The sequence below is a fragment of the Venustampulla echinocandica genome (genome assembly GCF_003357145.1).
Source record: "Venustampulla echinocandica strain BP 5553 chromosome Unknown scaffold_0, whole genome shotgun sequence".
Taxonomy (NCBI): Eukaryota; Fungi; Ascomycota; class Leotiomycetes; order Helotiales; family Pleuroascaceae; genus Venustampulla; species Venustampulla echinocandica.
In genome coordinates this window covers 2903538-2925436 of record NW_022474205.1, presented here as the reverse complement: position 1 = coordinate 2925436, position 21899 = coordinate 2903538, and the positions used below count along the sequence as shown (strand labels likewise).

General features: G+C 46.9%; 6 protein-coding genes across 6 annotated transcripts; 2 read left to right on the top strand and 4 right to left on the bottom strand.

Moving 5' to 3' along the window:
• Positions 1-1072: 1072 nt before the first annotated feature.
• Positions 1073-9016, bottom strand: BP5553_00895 (putative Polyketide synthase; the record flags this gene model as incomplete). Its single annotated transcript, XM_032009518.1, has 8 exons — positions 1073-3107; positions 3162-4010; positions 4065-4489; positions 4550-7735; positions 7804-7920; positions 7981-8493; positions 8545-8813; positions 8905-9016. 8 exons carry the CDS (start codon positions 9014-9016, stop codon positions 1073-1075), a joined length of 7506 nt encoding a protein of 2501 aa, XP_031873572.1.
• Positions 9017-10503: 1487 nt separating this feature from the next.
• Positions 10504-10929, top strand: BP5553_00894 (uncharacterized protein; the record flags this gene model as incomplete). The annotated part of the gene is made up of 1 exon (XM_032009517.1): positions 10504-10929. The coding sequence occupies one exon, from the start codon at positions 10504-10506 to the stop codon at positions 10927-10929; it is 426 nt and encodes a 141-aa protein (XP_031873571.1).
• A 509-nt stretch (positions 10930-11438) lies between these two features.
• On the top strand, positions 11439-11711 carry BP5553_00893 (Uncharacterized protein; the record flags this gene model as incomplete). Its single annotated transcript, XM_032009516.1, has 1 exon — positions 11439-11711. One exon carries the CDS (start codon positions 11439-11441, stop codon positions 11709-11711), a length of 273 nt encoding a protein of 90 aa, XP_031873570.1.
• Positions 11712-13189: 1478 nt separating this feature from the next.
• Positions 13190-14330, bottom strand: BP5553_00892 (uncharacterized protein; the record flags this gene model as incomplete). The annotated part of the gene is made up of 3 exons (XM_032009515.1): positions 13190-13471; positions 13541-14275; positions 14322-14330. 3 exons carry the CDS (start codon positions 14328-14330, stop codon positions 13190-13192), a joined length of 1026 nt encoding a protein of 341 aa, XP_031873569.1.
• Positions 14331-16174: 1844 nt separating this feature from the next.
• On the bottom strand, positions 16175-17350 carry BP5553_00891 (uncharacterized protein; the record flags this gene model as incomplete). Its single annotated transcript, XM_032009514.1, has 3 exons — positions 16175-16602; positions 16674-17099; positions 17335-17350. The coding sequence occupies 3 exons, from the start codon at positions 17348-17350 to the stop codon at positions 16175-16177; spliced, it is 870 nt and encodes a 289-aa protein (XP_031873568.1).
• A 2135-nt stretch (positions 17351-19485) lies between these two features.
• On the bottom strand, positions 19486-20022 carry BP5553_00890 (uncharacterized protein; the record flags this gene model as incomplete). Its single annotated transcript, XM_032009513.1, has 1 exon — positions 19486-20022. The coding sequence occupies one exon, from the start codon at positions 20020-20022 to the stop codon at positions 19486-19488; it is 537 nt and encodes a 178-aa protein (XP_031873567.1).
• Between the last annotated feature and the right edge of the window lie 1877 nt (positions 20023-21899).

The following is a 21899-nucleotide window of genomic DNA, read 5'->3' as shown; positions in this document are numbered from 1 at the left end:
TTGCAAGGTAGGCAGGAGCGATTCCATTTAAGCTCGAACCTCTAGAAATTCAGTACAACTATAGGAATGGCAAGCAGTTATTTTCTTCTTTTTGCTCGGGTGCGGTGCTAAGGGAGGAGTTGGTCATGTAGCGTCGTCGACTACGACACCAATTTGTACATTAGTACGGAGCAGTGCCTCTACCACCTAACATGGCATCATTTGTAGCAGCATCTGGGCCAAAGACTTGCTCAAGAGCCAGGTGCTTGCGCTTCGATCGAAGCATGGGCCTGTTTCCCACGCTTCTTGTTCCTGTAGCAAAATGCTCTGTGTGTGTTAGGGATGCTTTGAAGTTATACTCTGAAGTTATATATAGAATGAAGTGTCAAATTGTAAATGGGAGCCATTGTGGCTTGACATGTCGTGGATGAGACGCTAGTAATAACCCGTATACACACCACAACTTAACTAAGGCTAGTGGCTATAGGTGATAGAAGACCCCAAGGCAACACTCTCATTAAAGGTTGCCTAAATGTTGGTCTATTCCCTACAAATATACCGCCAAGAGCTGAAGGCAATTTTCTCGCTGATAACCACGTCCAAATGGATCGCGATCTTGGGACCACTCAACTACTTGAGCTTATTCTACTCAATCTCGACATGCAGACGCTGCTAGTCTCCGGGACACGAGTGTGTAAGTCATGGAACAATCTGATGTCTTGCGTGACAGTGATTGATGGCAAGTGTGGCAAAAATCATGGTTTCAGATGAGAATAGACTTCTAACAGATAAATGCTTTGACTACTAGATTCTGTTCCATCTTAAGGCAGGCTTGAACAAAATATAATGGTCGGACCTTAACATAGGTTCTTTCTTGGAGTTTCATAGAAGAATAAATAAATAGCTATCCTTTACAATTAATCAGCTAAAATTAAGAATGCTCATACCTAGTCTACCGTTCTGTAGAAAATTATCACTGTTGGGACGGAAATGTGATTGGTGCAGTGCAAATTCACTTTTATTGATGGTCATCTAACTAGCATCAAAAGAAAACGTTCTATATTCTATAAATGTATCCCTCCCTTTAACTCTCTCAAACTGGAATCGCTGCGCCCCATTTCCCCTTACCTACAATATCACGAGAAAATGACGTGATGGGTTTTGAAGCCATGACATCAAAAACAGTAATGTCGGCTGAAACCTCCTTCTTGGCCCAGCTAACATATTCTATTGCCACAAGAGAATCCACTCCATAGGCGTGTAGCGACTTTCCTGTATCGATTTCTTCCTCCGCTACTTGCATCAGCTTCGCTACCTTGCTGATCACTGCGCCGGTGACGAACGATGCAGCATCATCAGAGCTTTCCGCATCGGCAAGTAGTTCTTTGAGCGATACACTGACTTGCGTATCTGAATTCTCCGAGTCCATGCCAATTTTGGCCATGATACTGAATCGAGGGTCATCGAAGTAGTATGGCTGACTGACACCGGAGCTACGAACCATACCGCCCGTCGGTATGCTGTTGATCATCTGGGCTGGGACATCTAGTGCCCAGTCCCCCCTTTGACCAAGTAATGCACCTTTGATCATAGCGTGTACTTCTGGCTCACTGACGCCGAATGGTTCCCGCCATTCGAGTGTGTGGCCCACTGCACCTTGCTCTTCTACTGCACCGAAGCCTTTCACAATACCGAGATCAATTGTGACGGCGTGCAGACCCTGAGACTGCCTCAGATGAGCCAATCCGTCCTGGAAAGAACCACCGGCAGCATAGTTACTCTGGCTGATACCACCAATAATAGCCATGAAGGAGCCGATGCAGAGGAAGAAGTCGAGGTTGTACGAAGTGGTAAGTGCGTGCAAGTTCCAGCTTCCCCGGAGCTTACCATCCAAGAGCTCATCCCACTGCTTGTATGTCATATTATGAAGAACGGAATCTCTGAACACAACCGCAGAGTGAATGATTCCTTTAATGGGAGGCATTTCGCTTGCGCATTGGGCTAGCACTCGGCCCAATGCGTTGGCATCGCCAATGCTGCATTTGTAAACTCCGATTTTAGCGCCGCGCTCACTTAGATTGTCAATAAGCTGCTGCTGCTGGACTGATGTAATACCGGAGCGAGAGACCATGGCAATATGGCGTGCTCCACAATCGACGAGCAGAGTGGCGAGGCTTCGCCCAATGCCACCGAGACCACCAGCAATGAGATAGGTGTTGTCTGGCGAAAGCTTCAAGCTGTCTTTCGGATTCTGCATAACGGACACAAAGTCCTCTGAGGAATACGACAGCGTGATTTTACCATGATGGCGATTATCCTGGAACATCTGTATAGCTGCCTCTGCTTCCGAAATCGGATATACATTTGAAGGCGAAACTGACTTCACCTGGCCATCTTGAAGGAGGCTCAGAGCTTTTTGCAAGATATCTCCAATCAACTTGGGCCTCAGCTCCAATACCCGTTGCAGGTTAACGGCCACAAAGGTAATGTCTCGACGGAATGCTCGCGTATTCAGAGTGGAATGGCGGGAGTCATTTTCCATACCCATCTCAACGAAGGTTCCAAAGTCAGCAAGGCAATTCAAGGAATCTGCGGTTTCCTCTACAGACAGAGGGTTCACGATGAAATCCACCCCTACATCGCCAGTGATGCGCATGACATGTTGGACAAGTCCCCTATCCTGTGGATGATAGATGCGGTCCAGGGAGAGGCCGAGTAATTCTTGGATAAATACTCTATCGTCGGCAGATTCAGCCGTTGTGAAGACTTCAAGGCCAAGGTGCTGACCGAGGCGAACTAATGCTTGCCCTACAGCCCCGACCGCAGCGTGGATGAGAACAGATTGGCCACTCTGAGCTCTGAGGACGTGGAGAAGTGTGTAGTACGCCGTGCAGTACGCAAAAGGGAAACCAGCAGCTTCCTCGTATGTCATGTCTTGCGGGATCCTCTGGCATACCGCAGCTTTGCCGCGTAGAGTGGTTCGATGCGCACCACTCGCCAGCATGACAACCTTGTCACCAAGTTGGAGATGTGTGACGCTTGCTCCAAGACGCAAGACAACTCCACTAGCCTCAAGGCCGAGATGCGTATCGGTGATCTGTCCAAGAGCTACCATAACATCCTTTGAACTATTATACGGTTAAACCAAGACTCATGATAGAGAGAGAGAAGGGCACACTTACTTCAATCCACTAGCCATCACGCGTACTTCAACCTCGTCGTCTTGAAGCTCGTTTTCCGACACGTCGTCTGCCTGAAAGCAGAGCGTGTTCAGCATACCTGGGTTTCGAATGCAAAGTTTTTGTGGTCTCTCCAATAAACCTAGAGGCTTTGACTCAATGACCTCGCTAAGACACAAATTGGAAATCTGATGGTTTAGTGGTGCGTCTACAGTGACACGAGGGATATGAATAATAGAATCCACCTCTTTGAACTCTTTGTCCGGAGACTTTGATCTCTGAACTTGGGAGATATGAATCGAATTCTTTTTGACATCCTCTATTGTTGTAGGGTCCAAAGTCAGAACGCGGAAGTCCAGACTCGGTATTTCGACGCGGGCGACGCGGGCAAAGCCTAGGATAGTGGACGCGTGCGGTTCTGGGATTCCTACGACCCATAGCAGGCTAGAAGCTTGTGTGACGAGTCTCTTTAGGATATCAAAGTCCTCTTTAGCAAGGTGATTGATAAACGGATCATTTAACTCCAGCAGGGAAATGATATGCTTCCCCTTGAAATCCACACCCGCACCCCAAGTTACAACTTGACTAGGTTGGAAACTTGATGCAACATTCTCCACAACAGCATCTGGCGACTTCGATTCTGGGGAAATTAAGATGTAAATTTCCTTGTCGTCTGGTGCTGAGGCTGTTGGCAACTTCTTTGCAGAAGACGATGCAAACAGTAGGCTAGATTGTTGAATGGCGGGGTCAAGAAAGTCGGGCGACAAAAAGTCGAGAGTAAAGCCTTGCTCAGTGAGGATATCATTGATTGAGTCAATGGGCAAGGGTCGACGTAGTCCGTCATCTCTTCGTCTATTGTCACGTCAGCTTAAAATGGACCATCACAGAAGTTGGGGTATGCCATACTTCCACCAGTCACACACGACTCCGAGGACCGGTACTGCTCTGGAGCTTGGCTTGGTTAGTTCCACGAAGCAGATGTTGCCTCCATCGCGTAATAACGATTTCGTGCGCATAAGCACGTTTTCAACATTTCTGGAGTTGGAGAGTACATTGTTGCCAATAATGATATCGAATGAAGCAAGGTCGATACCCTGGTCAGCCAGATCTTGTTCGAGATCGAGGACAGTAAAGCGGGGAGTAGGGCTGGCCAGGGGAGAGGATTCCTGTAGACTACGAAGAATCTCGGGGGTTGCTACTGCACGTGTGTATTTAATCGTGGTTGGTATGTCCGTTGTTGAGAATAGTGATGTGTCCTCTTCCCCTGAGCTGCCAGATCCAATTTCCAAAACAGCCAGGTCAGGATTCTCGTGGGCCATGATATTGACAAGCTGGTACGATATTAGTTACAACTTCAAACACTAGCTTTGGTGGTTACCATTCATACTGACCTGATACATCTTCTGCAATGATACCTTCACGCCCGGAAGAGAGGCCAGGAACTTTTCAGTGCTGCCATATTCGCTCAGCAGGACATCTGGGGTTGAAGTCCCGCTTAGGACGTCGACGATGGGTCCCGTAGCTCCTGCGCCTTGGCCGGCTTGGGATACATTTTCAAGTCCCTTACCAAATACTTTAGCGTCTGGGAGTTGTTGTGATATCCATTTTAATGCATTGCGAAGCTTCAGGCTACCGAATTTGCCGCGCTGGCTGGCCTGGACGGCAGATTTGACATTGTGAAAGTCGGCTGCCTCTTTGGCGAGAATTGCCTCCGTCTCTGCGTTAGTCACCATTGTAGCTGCGATGAGCAAGTGTTCTCTTTCGGTCGCCGATAGCAGGTTCAGTGCTGGCTTCCACACAAACTTGCTGAGCATGGAGTCATAGCCTTCTCTTCCCGTGGTGTCAACATCGCTATTGACGCCGGCAGTACTCGGCATCTCCACACAGGTCAATCCTCTCACGGAAATTCCACCCGCGTTAGCCGCTGTAGGAGAGACTGTGACATCTGCCAACATTTCGCGGAATCCTAGGCGAGAGGATCTCGCCGAGGTCTGAAGTCGGGCACCAGGCGTGTGGGAAATACTGGCGTCTAGCAGCAGCTCCTCAATATCTGTGACCAGGAGGGCTTTCTTGACTCCGCCACCCTGGTTGTCAAAAGCAGCATATGCCATTTGAAACAAGGCCTCAAGAGTAGTTGGGTGAACAACATATGGGCGCCCATCTGAACCTCCTTGTGTAGTGGAATTCACATCTATATCCATGATTTCAATTTCGCCCTCCGTTTGGCCGCCACTGCTGTGCAGGATAGTCTTGATGGCCTGGAATGATGGGCCATACTCTAAACCAATGGAATCCAGCTTCTCATAGAAAGCTCCCGCTTCCTGTGCAATAGTAGAGGAAGCTTTGCTAGCGTGGGAAGGGTGAATTAGTTGTTCAAACTCGACAGCGACCAATCCATAGCAGTTGCATTTCAGCGCCTCGTCCGAACTCGCAGAGGTGGAAATCTTGAACTCCCACCACCCGTCATACGAGTCCGTCTGCTGGGAACGCGCTGTATCATGAGGTCGGAGTTGTAAAATATGTTCGATGTTGGACTCCTCGTCAAGTACGACTGCACTCTTGATCCGAACATCGCGGAGCTTGTACCCTTTCGCCACACGGCTATTGTCCTTGCCCTGAAGTTGGCTAGCAGCTTCAATTGCCATTGCTAGAAACCCACCAGCTGGAAATAGGACTGCAGATTGCATTTTGTGGTGTCCGACCCAAGGAACATGTTCGAGTCGAAGGAATCCTCTCCACGTGTGCTCGTTTGCTGCTAATGACGGCATAGGAAGCCCAATGAAGGTACTGGGAGAGTCATTAACGGCTTTTGCCTCACGAAGCATGCGTGACTCGGCCCAAAACGTCCTCGAGTGGTTCCAGACATATGGCGGTAGGCTTGTGAGGGTGTTGGCCGGCATTGTCTTGTGGCCCACTCCTTGAGGGGTATGCGCGTTGTTGACAGCATCAATGTCAACAGTTACGCCACGGCAGATTAAATCCGCTACTGCAGCAAGTGTGGTTTGGATAGCATTGCAGCCACGAGAAAGAAGAGACTGGTACTCAACGTTCCGAAGTCCCCTTGCCTGGAGGATCTGCGTGACTGGACCACGGAGTGCTGCATGGGGGCCGATTTCTAGCATCAGGTCAACTGCGGAACCAGTTGCCTGGTCTTCCGGAGTCTTTGCCCTCGCGAGCTCAGCAACCGTATTGGAGAAGAGAACAGGAGAGACCAAGTTTGCCACCCAATGTGAGGCGTCAAGGTCGCTTGGGTTGGCCAACGTCTCGCTCACAGAAGTAAACATCTGCGGCCCATCAACGGGCACGCTCCGGACCTCGACATCCTTGAGGGCATCGAGGTAGGCTTCGGCAACGACTTTCATATGATGAGAGTGATATGCCGTGGTGACTTTCAATTTCCTTGCAAATACCTCTTTCTCCTTGAGCATCGCGGCTAGCTCTTCCAAGCCGGCGTCATCACCTGAAACCGTAACGCTTGAAGGGGAGTTAACGCAGGCGACAACACACTTGCCACGAGTCAATCCTTCCACCCATGACTGTGCTTGTTCGTGAGAGCCGCCTACGGCCATCATGGCCCCACGTAAGTTAGGCGCACGCTCCGTGAGCTCACAAGAGAGCTTGCCTCGCCAGTAGGCGATTTTCCAAGCATCCTCACGTGTAAGGGCACCTATGGCAAAGGCAGCCGCCATTTCTCCACTCGAGTGGCCAACGACAGAACGCGGAGTGATACCCCAAGACCGCAGGAGTTCAACCAAGGCAACCTGGAGAACAGTACACAGCGTCTGACTGTACCACGGAACATGGATATTCGACTCAGCACCGCTCCGCTGCAACTCCTCGACCACCGACCAAGGACAGCCTAGCTTCTTCAGGTGACTATCTGCAGCCACAACGCTTTGTTTAAAGGTAGGAAATTGGAATAGTTCCAATCCCATTTGCGCCCATTGAGCTCCCTGGCCCGTGAAAACGTAAGCAATTCGCAGAGCCGCTGTTCCAGACCGAATCTTCGGAAAGTCGGTAGCTTCCAAAGCCTCAGACAGTTCCAGGACCGTGGAAGCAGTGCAGAATGATCTCCAAGGAAGGCGACTGCGTTTCTTTCCCAGAGTAAAGGCAAGATCACGAAACCAATCGCTATTTGCACCTCCTTCTTTACCAAAGTGGGTGAGGTACTGGCGAAGAGCAGACCTTTGACGACCTAACCCTTCTTGATCACTGGAGTTGATAACGAAAATTTGCAGCGCCTCCGATTTCAGCCCTTTGTCATCAGCGGCATGAGTCCCGTGAACGAGGGTCACCTGGTTTGCTTTTGACCGTCGTTGATGCAGGTACTGTTTACCATTGTCGATGATAGCATGGGCATTGCTGCCTCCGAAGCCAAATGAATTGACACTGACACGGCGTATCGTGTCGGGTTTCCAAGTAACTTCTTGCGTGGGCACTTTTATGTGATATTCTTGAAAGGGAATCCTGGGGTTGGGATTCTTAAAATGCAGGTTAGGGGGGATGACGCCGTTCTCTAGGACAAGTATTGCCTTGACTACACCAGCCAGACCTGCCGTTGCTTCGAGATGACCAATCTGTGCCTCACGTGTTAGGGTGCAGGTTCGAAGTTATAACAAGGGTTGACAGAATAAAAAGATCTTACATTCGTCTTTGCAGATCCCACCCACAATTCCTCCAGCCCTTCGCGCTTGCGGGCGTCGGCGACAGTTCGAGCTATTGCGCTTAGCTCCTCAAAATCACCAACCTGTGTTCCGGTTCCCTGATATTGTGTGAGGATTCTGACCAGGTAAAGCTAATTATTGATTAAGACCAGTCTTACATGTGCTTCAAAATATGCCGTGTCTTTCAGCTCGAGTCCTGCTGATCGATACGTTGATCGGATCAAGGCTTCTTGTGCGTCGCCATTCGGCATGGTCAGGCCCTTGGTTTTTCCATCCTGATTTGTTCCAGTTGCGCGGATGACGGCACGGATGGGATCGCCGTCACGAATGGCCTTCTCAATAGGTTTAAGGATGATAGCCGCAAACCCTTCACCTCGGCCATAGCCGTTTGCTGATGCGTCAAACGCCTTGCTCAGTCCATCGGGAGCCAAAAAGTTCTGATTTGACAGTGCGAGGAACATATTTGGGTTGAGGAAGAGGTTGGCTCCTCCCACTAATGCGGCGTCACATTCACCGGATCGCAGACTCTGACATGCTACGTGAAGACCAACCAGACTACCGGAGCATGCAGTCTCTAAAACCATACTTGGCCCACGCAAATCAAAGAAATACGAAACTCGATTTGCGAGCATCTCTGGTTGCATACCCGACATTGCGTATTTGGGTACCGACTGCAGGTCCGAGAACTGCATTTCTCTCCAGTCTTGCGAGAAAGAACTTACCCAGCAGCCCATTTGGCTCTGTGCAAGAGATTCCACGGAGAGACCAGCATTTTCGAAGGCTTCGTAAGACACCTCAAGCATCAGGCGCTGCTGAGGATCCATACTTACGGCCTCGGATTTGGAAATAGAAAAGAAATTGGCATCAAACGCCGATACATCCTCTTTTAGAAAATGCGCGTTATTGGTGCGGCTGGTGTTTTGGCTGTGATTCTTGTCATCCTGGAAGCGACGACTATTCCATCGGTTCCCTGGAACAGTTGATATGGCAGCTATACGACAAGTCAGTCAGAAGCAATATCTGCATGACAAAATGGCATATGGATAATGAAACAATAGATGATAAAACATATTAAAACATACACTGTCCCTCACGGAGGAGGTTCCAGAATCGTTCTGCGTTGTCGGCATCGCCAGGAAATCGGCAAGACAGGCCAATAACGGCTATTGACTCGTCACCATAGCTGTTCTCCATCTCTACTGCATGTATATAGTGGCGTTAACAATCTACACTCAAATTGTCATAATATACAGCTTGATGGAGGTGATATGTCGTGTCATTTGCAGGCGTCGTGATGGCTAATTATGGCTTGTAGGGGACTGAAACTCGGTACAGTAGCACAAAATTGGGGGGAGGAAACGGCAGAGAGAGAAGTCAATAAGCGTGGTGTGAGTCTAGCCTAGAGGAGATATACGGCATTAAAAGAAAAGATCAAGTCCTAGATCCGTCACAGCGTCCACAAATTATGCATAACATCCAGGGACGGATCGGCTGCGAATGCCAACTAACGTCCTTTACCTCGTATCCTGCTCCTGGTGGCGGCTGACGGGACCAAGTGAAGATCTGGCTTCATATATAATAAGCCGAATAGACGTTATCAACATGTGTTTTGCACCAGGATCCTACGACTGGATTCGCAACTATGGAAGTCTTGGTAGCGCTAGAACAAGTCAGTTCTGTACAGGCTACGGAGGTAAGGCTGACGCAAACGAGGATGGATTTCTTACATACATGAGCGATAAAATAGCGTAATCGCGCAGCATCATACGATATATGTACTTCGTATGGGACCATGTCCTAGTCCTTACTCTGTATCAACGGCCCACGTCATGTAACCTTGCGGCGCAGGATCTGGCTGATGAGTGTTCGAATAATAAGGAATTGGGGGTTCACCTAGCTAGCTACGCGCCAACACATTAATAAAAGCTAGCAAGTTAGCAAGCAAGCACAAGCAAGGAAGGAAGTAACTAAGTAAGTACCGAGGTAAGCAAGCCAGTCAGCAAGCAAGTAAGAAAACAAGGAAGTACGTAAATATGCAAGTAAGAGAATTTCACAGTTAGTAAAATGCTGTCAAAATGTCTGCGTCACACGGAACCTTGGTCGAGGTCCCTATTTCGTCTCAAATGGCTCTATTAATAAATGGTCTTTCTATAAGCGGCGATGGTGATAACCACCATGGAATCGTCGTCCCATTACGCCTCACTTACCCACCTTGTCAGTCGTAAGCCCCCTTCCTTCATACGTGATAGGTGATAAAGAGGCGAAAGTTAAAAGTACGTTACGCGTATTGGGAACTACAGTCGATCTTCTAAGTAGCTTTACGAACTTCGAGCTGACAACACCCTTCCGTGTGTTTAGCCATAAGGAGCCGTTCAATACACATCGCCACCTGCAAACGACAGATTATTTGGCGATTGTAGTGTTGCTGTTGCTCATGAGAATACCGAGAAGATGGAATTTAGGAACATGTCTTACACCGATCCCTTGTCCTTTTCAGAGTCTTCTAAACATCTTGCTCATGCCTATATGCGTCCCATCTTACTCGTATGCCTCGCATATTTATTTTTACCGTTTTGTGATTCAATTTTTCGCACGAGGATTCCCTCTTGTTGGAGACAATGCTTTTTTAGCTCCTTTTCGGTTCGACAAGAACGTGCACATTGTGTACATTACAGTCTAGCATGAATGCTGCGGTGATACATCCTGCCAGCAATTGCACCAAGCGGCCACTCCCAAGCCACAACTCTGCTGATACCTTTCGGCTTTCTCGACGACTTTTCGCTGTTGATGGGACCTTTTTAAAGGCCCAGTTTGTACTTACTCTCCTTGTTGCTGTTGGTATTGACGCTAACGGGGAGATTGTGCTCTTGGCCTGGGCTGTAGTAGAGTCAGAGAATGGCCCTGCTTGGGAGTGGTTTCTCCAGCATCTTCGCTGGAGTATACCCTCACTTGCAGGAGAGCCAGCAACTGTTATCTCGGATAGGGATAAACGTCTTGCTGAAGCTCAGAGAGTCCTTAGACCCTTAGTAGTAGCAGCTCATTGCTGCTACCATCTTAAAGGCAACTTCACTAACCGCTTTAGGAGGGCCCTTAGCCCGGATTTCTAGGTAATTGCCCGTGCAAAGACAAGGGCGTCTTATAACAGTGCCTTCGATACACTGCGAGAGAAGAAGGCTGACGCAGCAGCGTACGTAGAGGAAGCCAGGCCTGAAAGATGGGCGCAGGCGTGCTTTGTTGGCCACCGATATGGCCACGGTACAAGCAACGTTGCTGAAAGCCTGAACTAGGTGATTAAGCTCGATCGTGAGCTCGCAATTCTAGAGCTTCTTGATACCCTTTGGCGTCGAGGTGTGGCCAAAAGGGCTGGGTGCCTATCTACCGCTGTGAAGGCTATAGAGGAGTGCCGATCAACGACACCCTTCGTCGAGGGTAAGTTAACGGAGGGCCGGCTCCGGGCACGCCAGAATACGGTGATGCCTTCATCGCCGACTCAGGCCCGGGCCCAGCAACCCGATAATCGGGTTATGCTAGTGGATCTAGAGGCAAATACATGCTCTTGCCTCTGATATCAAGAGGATGGCATCCCTTGTGGTATGCACTGACCTTTATCTTCTCGATGGGTCAGACTCTGGCGTCCTTCTTACCTCCTGGGCTTTCTGCAGAGGTGCGGAGAGCTTCATACGAAGCTCCTATGCCTCCAGTTGACGTCTCAGAGCTAGCTGCAGGCCACGTGCGTCCTGCTTGCTTCCCTGCAGTAACCCGTGTACCTCGGGGACGTCCGAAGAAGGAGCGTGTTCGCCGGGAGGGTGCCCGGCTACCTCGTGGGAGGAGGAAATACATGGATCACGGGGGTTTATTACCGTTAGGAGCTGTTGTAGCAGCTGCCTGATGTAGTGCGCTCCCGATGTAGCACCTGTAGCCAGCCAGGGCACAATTCAAGGGCACTGTCACAGGCCTCGTGATTGAAGAGCGACTACAGAGGCTTACTAGGGGGTTGGGGAGGGTGGCTATAGCGAGGTGGGCAGCAGCAAAGGGGGCGGCAGCAGGCTGGGCATATGAATCTTTTTGGGCATGACAGGGTATATAGATCTTTGGCCCTACTTTAAAACCTGGCCTTCGTACCGGGCTGTCTTCTTACTAAGGGCCTGTTCAGCGTCGGATATGGTGCCTCCATAGCGTATTTTCAGGATGCGGCTAAACATCCTTGGTACAACGGCAGCGCTAGTTATCCCTGTCCTAGCGGCAAAGCTAAGTCATGGCGGCAGAGCTAAATATCCCTGTCTATAAATATTAGTGGTTCTTGGGCACCACACTGTATAGTAATTTCATAGGATCCTGCTGAGGTAGATGCCATCTGTAGCCAGTAAATCATATCCTTCTTACACCTTTCCTTGCTTGGCTGGCTGTAGAAGGTATTGAACCAACCACCACCATGGTAACCCTTCTTCCACTACTCGAGGCTTTGTATCTTGATCCAGATATAGCCTTTACAGCTATTCAAGCACACGCAAAGGAGGCTGGATACGCGTTTATAAAGCTGGATAAAAAGCTATACAAGCGTGTATTTGCCTGTGATCGTTATGCCATCCTCTTTCGGCAACAGTCCCTTACAAAATGGGTAGGACAAGCTTGGGAAGAAATGGATAAGGAGGACGGAAGATTTATCTCTGAAGCCCTTGAGAAAATAAGATTAGGTCTGCCTATTGATGGTAGTTGAGTTCATAAGATAAAGATCAAAGTCTTTCCCTGTGTGCAAGTCGGGGAAGCCTACAAATGCCACAGATATTTTATAGTTTCAGAGTAATTTGACATCAATGGAGGTAGAGAAGCTAGCTAGAGCACTTGATCCTTGTGAAGATCAAAAAGGACGCTCATGAATATGGGGATGAGGATGACACTATAGTCGTAGTAGAGATGTAAAGAACTTCATTGCGTATTTCTATAGGGTGTTCTAAAGGAGCTAATAATAAGCCAATTCTTTGTGGGAGTACAGTAGCCATCGAATAGGAGGGCTATATTAAAAAGAAAATGGGTAATAGTAGCAACGCAAGATATATTGCCTTAGAGTCTACGGCATTTGGACCTCTATTCATCTACACTCCCCCAAGTTCAATCACAAAGCTCAAGTCAGTTATTGAGACTAGACTCAACAGCCACTCTAGCCAGACATCTTGAGGACTACTCATCTCTAATATAAACTTTTGTCGCAAATCCCTCATACAATCTGCAAGCTTCTCCCTGGATTGATCTATTGTTTCTCCACTTTCCCTAACAACAGCTGAAATCCTGTACTTTTTAAGGATAGTATACATGACACTAACAAATTCTAGTTGGGCCATCTTCATTCTAGGGCATTGTCTAGGACCTCTAGACCATACGAGGTACGTTCCTTTTGGCGGATTGACCAGTTTCTGTTGCAATAAACTGGCCTTCTGTATCTGATGTATCATAAAGCCAGCGTTGAGGATGAAATAAAGATGGATCTGGTACATTAATAGATGGATTCAGATTGACGCCTTGATTTGAGAATGCAATTCCTAAGCCCGATGGAATTTTGTGCGTACGGCCCGAAGAAAGGGCAACGTATTGATCGGCAGTTACAACATGGCTCGTCCTACCTACAGGACTGTAGATACGAGTTATCTCGAACTGTGAATTATCAGCAATGCTCTCCTGACTTAAAAAGCAAGAAGGGATTATAAATGCAAGACAACGGACAAGTTTAGAAAATGTCTGCTCGTAAGTGTGTCCAGAATTGTCTTTGGCCACATCAATCTCTTCGATGAGCCAGTCCTGCCATTGTGGGTAAGTTGCAAGATTTACAGCCGCGAACGCCATTGAATTCGCTGTCGTCTCGTACCCAGCTATGCCGAATACGAACAGGTTCCCTTCTACTTCCAACGGAGTCAGGCTCGACGTGTTTTGGACGGATGCGCTTTCACTTGTCGGATCCTTTCCGTCCAATTCTTTGACCAGCATTCCTATAAAACTGTTTTTCCTTACAGATTTCTCGGCCTGTTGAGCTCTCTCGAATTGAATCATCCCCTTCGCATACTGAGGAAAATCCCGCCTGGCAACTGCTGGTTTTTGAAGTGCCTGTGACACAAATGGCATCTTCAAGACAAAAAGTGGAATAAGGGCAGCTAGAATGAATCCTTGAGCTTGTATTGATATGGAGCTGAAAAAGGAGCTCGAGATTGATGTTTCTGACTTTTCTGCAATGGATGCTACACAAGGTTTTTGAATACCGTAGCCAGCAGCTCCGAGAACATTGATAGCGATAATTTTAAGCCCTACGATTACTGTATTTGAAACAAGGTCGCCTCGGGTTTCTATATCTGTAAGCATTTCTCTGGCTTGACGACAGCTTGTGGCCCAAACGACCTCGCTAATGCTCTCATTAAGAAATGGGGCAATGGTCCTCCTTTGCCTTTGCCAATCCGGGCCACTTGACTATAGCATTGTGAGAAATTTTCATCATCGAGGGAGGGCAGCATACAGTTAACATGCTTGGTCCATGTATGCCAAGGAGTTCTATTAAGATGTTAGTCAACTCACCTCAAGTTATTAATGATGCTTACTCTTTCCTATCGGCTCCAAATCAAATCCGGTTTTCCAAGCCCAAACCGGATTCAGAAATTTCTGGTCTGCACAATTGATTTTGCCTCCTCCTGGAGATACATATACAAAGGTGGGTGACTTAATATCCTCAAATGGTTCCCAACCGTCAGTGAAATCTTAACCTAGAATTCTAGGCCGAATAAGACGGTATAGAAAAGTTGGTAAACGACGTGGGGCGAGTTTTTGGAATCGAGGAGAAAATATCATCCACTCTAAATTTGTATGATCTATCGGGTTCACGATAATAGGAAGGCCAGTCTGGAGAGCTCTCCAGTAATTGATAACCAGGGAAACGGCAGAGTAAGCAATGTACAATGCATAGATGCCGAGAAACAGCAGCAGATGGGCCATAATGCTTGCGCCCCAGACGATGAAGCTACTCTAAAAACCAAATATAGATTTAAGGGAGCTTTAAGGGATAAATGAGGGAGAGGTTATATTTAATGCACCAGTAAAAAGAATAACACTTCGATTGGCAGACTTGTTTCTACAACCCACCGCTAGACCCTAGCCATACGCTTGCGTAATTACTGTAGCTGAATAATGTATTTAGATTACCTGTTATGGTCTGTACAAAAGTAATAATATTATATACTCCTTGGGGCGAGAGGCCAGGGTCATAAGCTATAGGAATTGCAGGGATCCGTACCAGGAGCAGGATCCACAGTAGTACAATTATACAGTATGTAGGAGTTTTCCATAGGTTGTATGTCCCAATGTGTGTGCATAGGAGCCATGTAACCTCCTAGATTGCGTCTTTTTGTTGCTACGTTGTACAGTGTGCATCTGTCTGCATGTACCCTTGACATTCTTTTAACTTGCTGCATGGCCGTGACCTCCACGGGAAACTTTGAACTAAAAGTCCTGCTACACGTTGGTCAGGGGTGACTAGCTTATCTTTCAGGTCTGCCACAATCTAAGAGGTAACAAAGTTAATGATAAGGCTCTGCAAGGATCACTGAGGTGTGCAGAGCTGTACGTAGTAGTCGCTTGGGGCAGCTGGTTTGGTGCTCAGTCAGCCTCCCCTAGCAGTTTTCTACCACCCTTGACTGGGTGGAGCAAGTGTTAAGTAATTACAGTGCAGTTATCCCAACGGACGACTAGTTACGGCGTAAAGGCAATTCTGCTGTTATTGCTGCCCTGTTTATTTGCACTCTTCGGGGGTACGAATGATGGTACTGTACTTATAGCCTATAAGACCATTTTTATATAGAGAACCTAGTAGGGAAGGTTAGAGCAATAGGAGTGTGGCTAGACACACCGCAAAACCACAGACTACCGTACGTACTGATGCTGGTGTGTGCAGAGCCACACGGTCTGCTATGCTTGAAAGCGAGACGTTTGTCCGGTACATTGACCACCTGTATCTTAACAGTAGAATCGTGGCATTCCATAAAAGGCTCCAAATCTCCTCTCTCTTTATGTAGATACGGACTGCCTAGAACGGGAATATATGATGGCTCAAGCTTGAGGGAAAGTGTCAACCACAAACCAAGGAGCAGCGAGGAGCAGAGTAGGAGGTCCAGAGGCACTAATCCCTCGAGGACCATATAAGGTAAAGAATTGAGTAATTTAATTTCTATCTGCCGAATTCTATGCTATAAAGATCTTAACAAGATAAGCCTACCTGTATCTCACTCCCTATATCGAAGTTGGCTCTTTGATTAAACAACTAGTAATTCCCCTCCGTCAGATACCTATAAACCTAACGGCAGGAAACCATGACGGTATCTAAACCTTTCGACTTTTGAATTCAAACTCTACAGTAGGATCAGGAATAATCGTGTGACCAAACCTCCAGGGCGGAGGTCGGATTTTGGATTTGCTGCTTAGTCGTATATCATACTTCGTAATCAACAATGCCAGTGTAATTTTCATTGTATCATGAGCTAGAAATCGGCTTGGACAAGCATGTCTGCCATAACCCCAAGGGAGCAGCTCATGATTGATCGCTGTGAACTTGTACTTATCAGTACTATGGGTCGATTGTGTTCGCAATTTGTAGAAACGAAGAGGGTCAAAAACATTAGGGTCGTTGCAATAATATCTTGGATCAGTCGTGGTTGCGCTGTTTGCGGCGACACAGGCAGAACCCCTTTTCAGCCGGACCTTTCCATCCTCGAGCGTTATATCGTCTCGGAGTTCGCGGATAGAAGCAACTGTAAGAAGGTGTAACGTTCAGTTAACTCGACCAAACGATGCTTGCTTCTAGAGCAATAGGGAGACCCACCTTGAGTAAAGGGGTAAATTCTTTGCGATCCCTTCATCAAGCTATCCATCTTAAGCAGCTTTGATAAACTTCCCCCATCGAGAAAATCACTTCCCTGAGGGGATACCTCTTCAATCTCATTTCGAAGGATTTCCACCAAATCAGTGTTGGCAGCCAATTCATGCAGGATGCTGACAAGAGCCGTTGCCGTTGTAGCAATTGCCGCGAAACCGATTGAGAGGTGAAGTTTAACATGAGGGATTGCAGTTCCATCTGTCTTTGTTTTGTACTTGGTCCAATTCAGGAACTGATCATCCTCGTCGGGAGAACCTAATATACTTTCAAACTTGGGGAATGCTCTTCTGTGCTTGGTCGAATATCTCGTCGGCTTTGATGTAAGTTTGAGCAAGGCGTCTGCGGACTGGTAAAATTCGAAATAAGATGAGTCTGAAAATTTCCGGACATAACTTCAGATAGGCATCACAACGAGACACGTCGACGACACATGCGATGATTGTAGATATCTACTCAGGATCTCTATTAAGCTGTTGGCCGCTAAGGAAACGGAGGTTGATGCCGGCCACAAGGCGTTGTACTTTGCCAAAGATCTTCATCGATGTCCAATCTATAATCGATTTGCTGATGGAACTAGTTGTTCTGAGTATTCTGACTTACCACTTACCAGGGTAATGTGCCATCTCCGTTTTCACGATATAGCGCGCTTCATCAATCAACTTTGGCCGCACACTTCCTTTTAGCAATTAGTCGTAGCATGATAGGTGGGGAAGTTGTCTTGCCAATGTCGCGAATAAATTTCTTGCCTAAGAAGTCTATTTGGAGATCTGAAGTCTCAAATCCAGTATATTCCGGTGAAGTCGGCATTGCAATCAGTTGGGATCACGGGAATATTAGGTGGAGCGACGTCACTAATCACATCATCCGCACCATGCGATATCAATATCGATTCTGGTATCTTCTGCAACTCTCTAAGATATTTACCAGGTATAATATAAATGTAGCCATGGCGGGATCAAACTTGAAGGATTCGATCGGGGAACTTAAAGAATTACTAACTCCTTTCATCGAGACGGGAATGGAACATTCACAGTTTGACAGCCTCGTGCCAACCAGACATAGCCTTTGTAGTTGAAATTAGTCAATTTTAGAAATAATCATAATGTCTCTCCCTCTCTCTCTTTGTACCAGTCGCACAATTCCGCCTCATATTACATTTTGGGTACATGCTGCTATATATTAGCTCTGTCCGAGCACGAGATTAGTGTTTGATACCACCGATAACACAAACGAAGCTCTAACCCTCTCTACTAGATTATTTATCCTCAGCCTTGGAAAGACGCCTATACGGACGAGAGGGTTAGTACAAAGCTGAATGGTGATTGCGAACACGAACACGAACCCGAATCTCGAAATTTTGAACGTGAGCCAAAGGGAGACATAGACTAGCGTTCTTCACTCACACTCGTTGGCATATGATCTGAGCTTGGCCCTAGCATCTGGCAATCAAGATTTAGAATCTGGCCCGGCACTCAGATTCGATATTCCTTCTGCACCGGAGATGTGTTTTTTGTCGGATCTTAGCAGGGAGAGGGCTTCTCACAAGCCACGTATGAGATCAAATACGTGGCATCCTGAGACTCCCGTTGAAGGCGGATTCGGATTTAGATTGGGATGAGAATCGCAGCGGCCAGTCAGTCTATGGAAGGTACTGAATTGGAACACGTAAACTGGTTTTCAGGCGCAGAGACACGAGGCAAGTCAAGGTCCGTCGTCTCCCGAACCCCAAAGGTAGGCGAAACGAACAAATCGCGGGCACAAGCGCATCGGAGAGCTGGATCCAATGCTAACAGAGATATAGTCCCTCCCTTACCAACCTGTGGTCGAAGATGGACCCCGAGATAAACAAGGCCATGTAACTCTTCACAGAAACAACCGAACATAGGAGACACTCCAAGAAACAACCTTGGGGAGGGAGTTTGGACTAAGCGATGAAGAAATATGAAGAGATGGCTTTCTCAGCACACACCGTCTCTCGGATAACCACTTTCCGTAATCTAAAGTGTGGAGTACTTGAGAGCAGTTTGAAGCATACCATGAACAGATAGTTACATCCAGTATATAACAAAGATCTCCAGCAAGAGAACTGACGGTGTGACACATGCGTGGAATGTTAGTGTACACCAGCTGAGTGAGAGGAATGAAGGATGTCTTGGGATCGTCTAGAAAAGCCAAAATATCAATATAGAACTCAATTACACTTAAAAGGAGCCTTTGCACAATGCCACATCTCTTGTAGCCCCGTTTTCAATTTTGCTGCTTCTAGAGTTTTTTAGAAATCTCTGCACATTACTATCACAGCCTTGTCACCACCATCAATGTCCTATCTTTGAGTTTCCTTCACAGTCGATTCTAATTACCGCGACTACTATCTCTATGAATACACGTACTATTTGCACCATTGGCCAGCTATTCTCTAACCTTCTTACGGCGAAGAAAGCAGTTGCTGCCTATGTTATTGAGAATGACGCGACGGGAGGTCATAGTCTAGAGAAGCCTCGCCTTTTCTAATTCTTCTAATTTGTTTCAAAAAGCTACGCGTAATTGGCAGAGGCTGAAGCGCGGGCCGCAGAGGAGCAACTGCGATTGGAAGAGGAACAACAACGATGGGAGGCTGCAGAGGCAGATGTTAAAATTTCCAGCTCCCCGAGCTAAAGATCTGGAGCATATAATGGAGGCTTCTCCCACCTGTAAATAAGTAGAGGCGATGATATTCCAACTAATAAAATGCTGCCAATCAACAGCGGACGCGCAGCAATCACGGCCGAAAGACCTCATCGAGTTCTTCGAAGCCTGTCACAGCAGATAAGAGGTATTCATAAATGTTTGCCGAAATTAGCAAGCCCTCCCAATTCTCCGCGATGATTGTTGGGTGAATGTATCCTGTGATCATAGCACATATTGCCAGAGCGATAGTCAACTGCCACGCAAGCAAGCCATTGATATTGTAGCTCAAGAGATTTCCAGCAGGTGTCAATTGACCGGTCCCGTAGCCTGGCAAGAAAGTATAGAGAATTGCTTGAAACAAAACCCAAGCCAAATACAAGTTCAACGCTTTAGAGCTAGGTCTTGGAAGATAATGATTTATAAATGCCTTGGCCCTTTCTAAGTGCCATGTTGCCCATGTTTGAGAGAAGTCACTATCGAAGTGAGCCAACGTGATCGAAAACCACATGACAACTGGCGGTAGGCCGGATATCATCCCAAAAGCAAGTATTGATGTGACCCATGACTGCTGGATATTTTGACCCCATGAGTTGTTTGAGTTTGCCTTTGACCACGACTGTAAAACCATTATGTGCGAGGAGATAAACTCGATATTGAGAACCAAAGGAGATCAAGTCTGTTACCTGCTGAAGGCATGTTTACGTAAAAATATTACTTGCCCTGAAATCTCAAGTAAAATATCATTTGAATATTTACACACCGCTTAAGGACTGTAATACTGTTGAGCGATGCTACACGAGGCAGGCTGAGGTGAGGCCTAGGGGCTGCATACAATAGCGCTTAGTAGTAGTATTTGCAGCTGAACGATAACAGAACTCACAATGTAAGAGATGTATAGCTCCTTACGCGTGGCTCACCTCGCGTCCCTTGGATCATCCACATAATTGCTACTAACCGCTCTGTGCGCTGCTATATTACGACATTAGCCTGGGATTTGAGGGCCGCCCTGTTTCTTGGGTAATTTCTTTTGCACTGTGATTGAGTTGGCCTTTGAATTTTCGTCCTGGATTGGCGGGGCTGAATGCTGCAAGGCTAACATCCAAGTAGAGGCTGTTTGGTGAGAGTTACGACATGACGTAAATTTTACATGTCCTCCTCACGAATGAGGGTGTACTACTATAAGTCAAGACTTTTAGCCCCGAGTAAGGGTTACAAGCTGTGCCACCGTTTCTTTATGGCCTTCCACATGTTAGCTGTTCACTGCAGCCTAGTTCCTAGAATAAATGACTATTTATAAGCATATATTCTAATTAACTCGCCGAGAAGTATAACCCTATATCAAAGGATATAATCTTAGTGGGTTTAGTGAAGAATACGCTATAATCTAAAGGGCTTTAAGACACTACAGTATAGTAAGCTAAGATTTACTGATAAGCAATGAATTTCTATTGTAAATTAGATACTAATTAGAAACAGAAGTTTTTAATCCAACATAAAATACTACATTATCTATACAATCATAGCTATAGAGTGACTGCTCCGTTAGCACACTACTGAACTAGAACGTATATATCTCAACCAATTAGCTAGCTAGTCACTTAATATTAATATAATCAAATCCCTGGCTTAGTATTCTTTTCAAATCTGGTACATCAATATTTAGTATACTAACCCTGCGTAGCCTTAATTGTATTGATCCTCTTTTGTGTACCTGAAGCAGACGTATTTAAAAGCACTTCTAATTAACTACCATGCCTCCACTATAGACCTAAATCAATAATACACGAGTTGAATTATTATCTTTTATAATAATTTCAGTATATCGGCGAGCTGTAATACCTCCACGTAGGGCATCAGGATCTCCCTTTACTGCAATAATATTTGTACACTTAGTATAGCCAAATACAGCCCAAAATACTGTAGTTCGACCTCTTTGTAGGGGCAGCTTAAATAGCCTATGGCAGCAACGCTTCTCCTATACAAATTTGTTGGTAAATAGTATCAAAGATATACTGCCCTTCACTTACCCTGTCCCGATCACGCGCAACAACTACTCGACTCCTGGAATTAGGGCAAACTTCGCACAGAGGTACTCTAGGTGTGTGGGGGCTGCAGCTCACATTTTTTATTACGGAATACAGGCAAGGCTTCCTAGCGTTACTGTGGGTAAGACGGCTTAGCGTTGCGGCTCGCTGGTAGTACCGTACAAGGTTCATGGATGTAGGATGGCTGGGCTATTTCTCCGTACTTAGCGCCGGCTCGAACAATCTCACCGCACGTGGCTGATCTGCTTATCAGCATCCCTACCAGTACTACGTAGTACCGTAGCACTTTGAAGAACTGTACGTAGTAGAAGCAGTGTTATCGGCCAATCAAACGAGGCCACTCCTCGTCCCAAGAGGACTGCTTATTGGGAGGATCCGCTGTGCCGTCAAAATGCTGGTCAAAATAGGCCGCCGGATGCCAACCCTTTTTAGACAGTCGGATTCCCCTTGTCCGTACCAG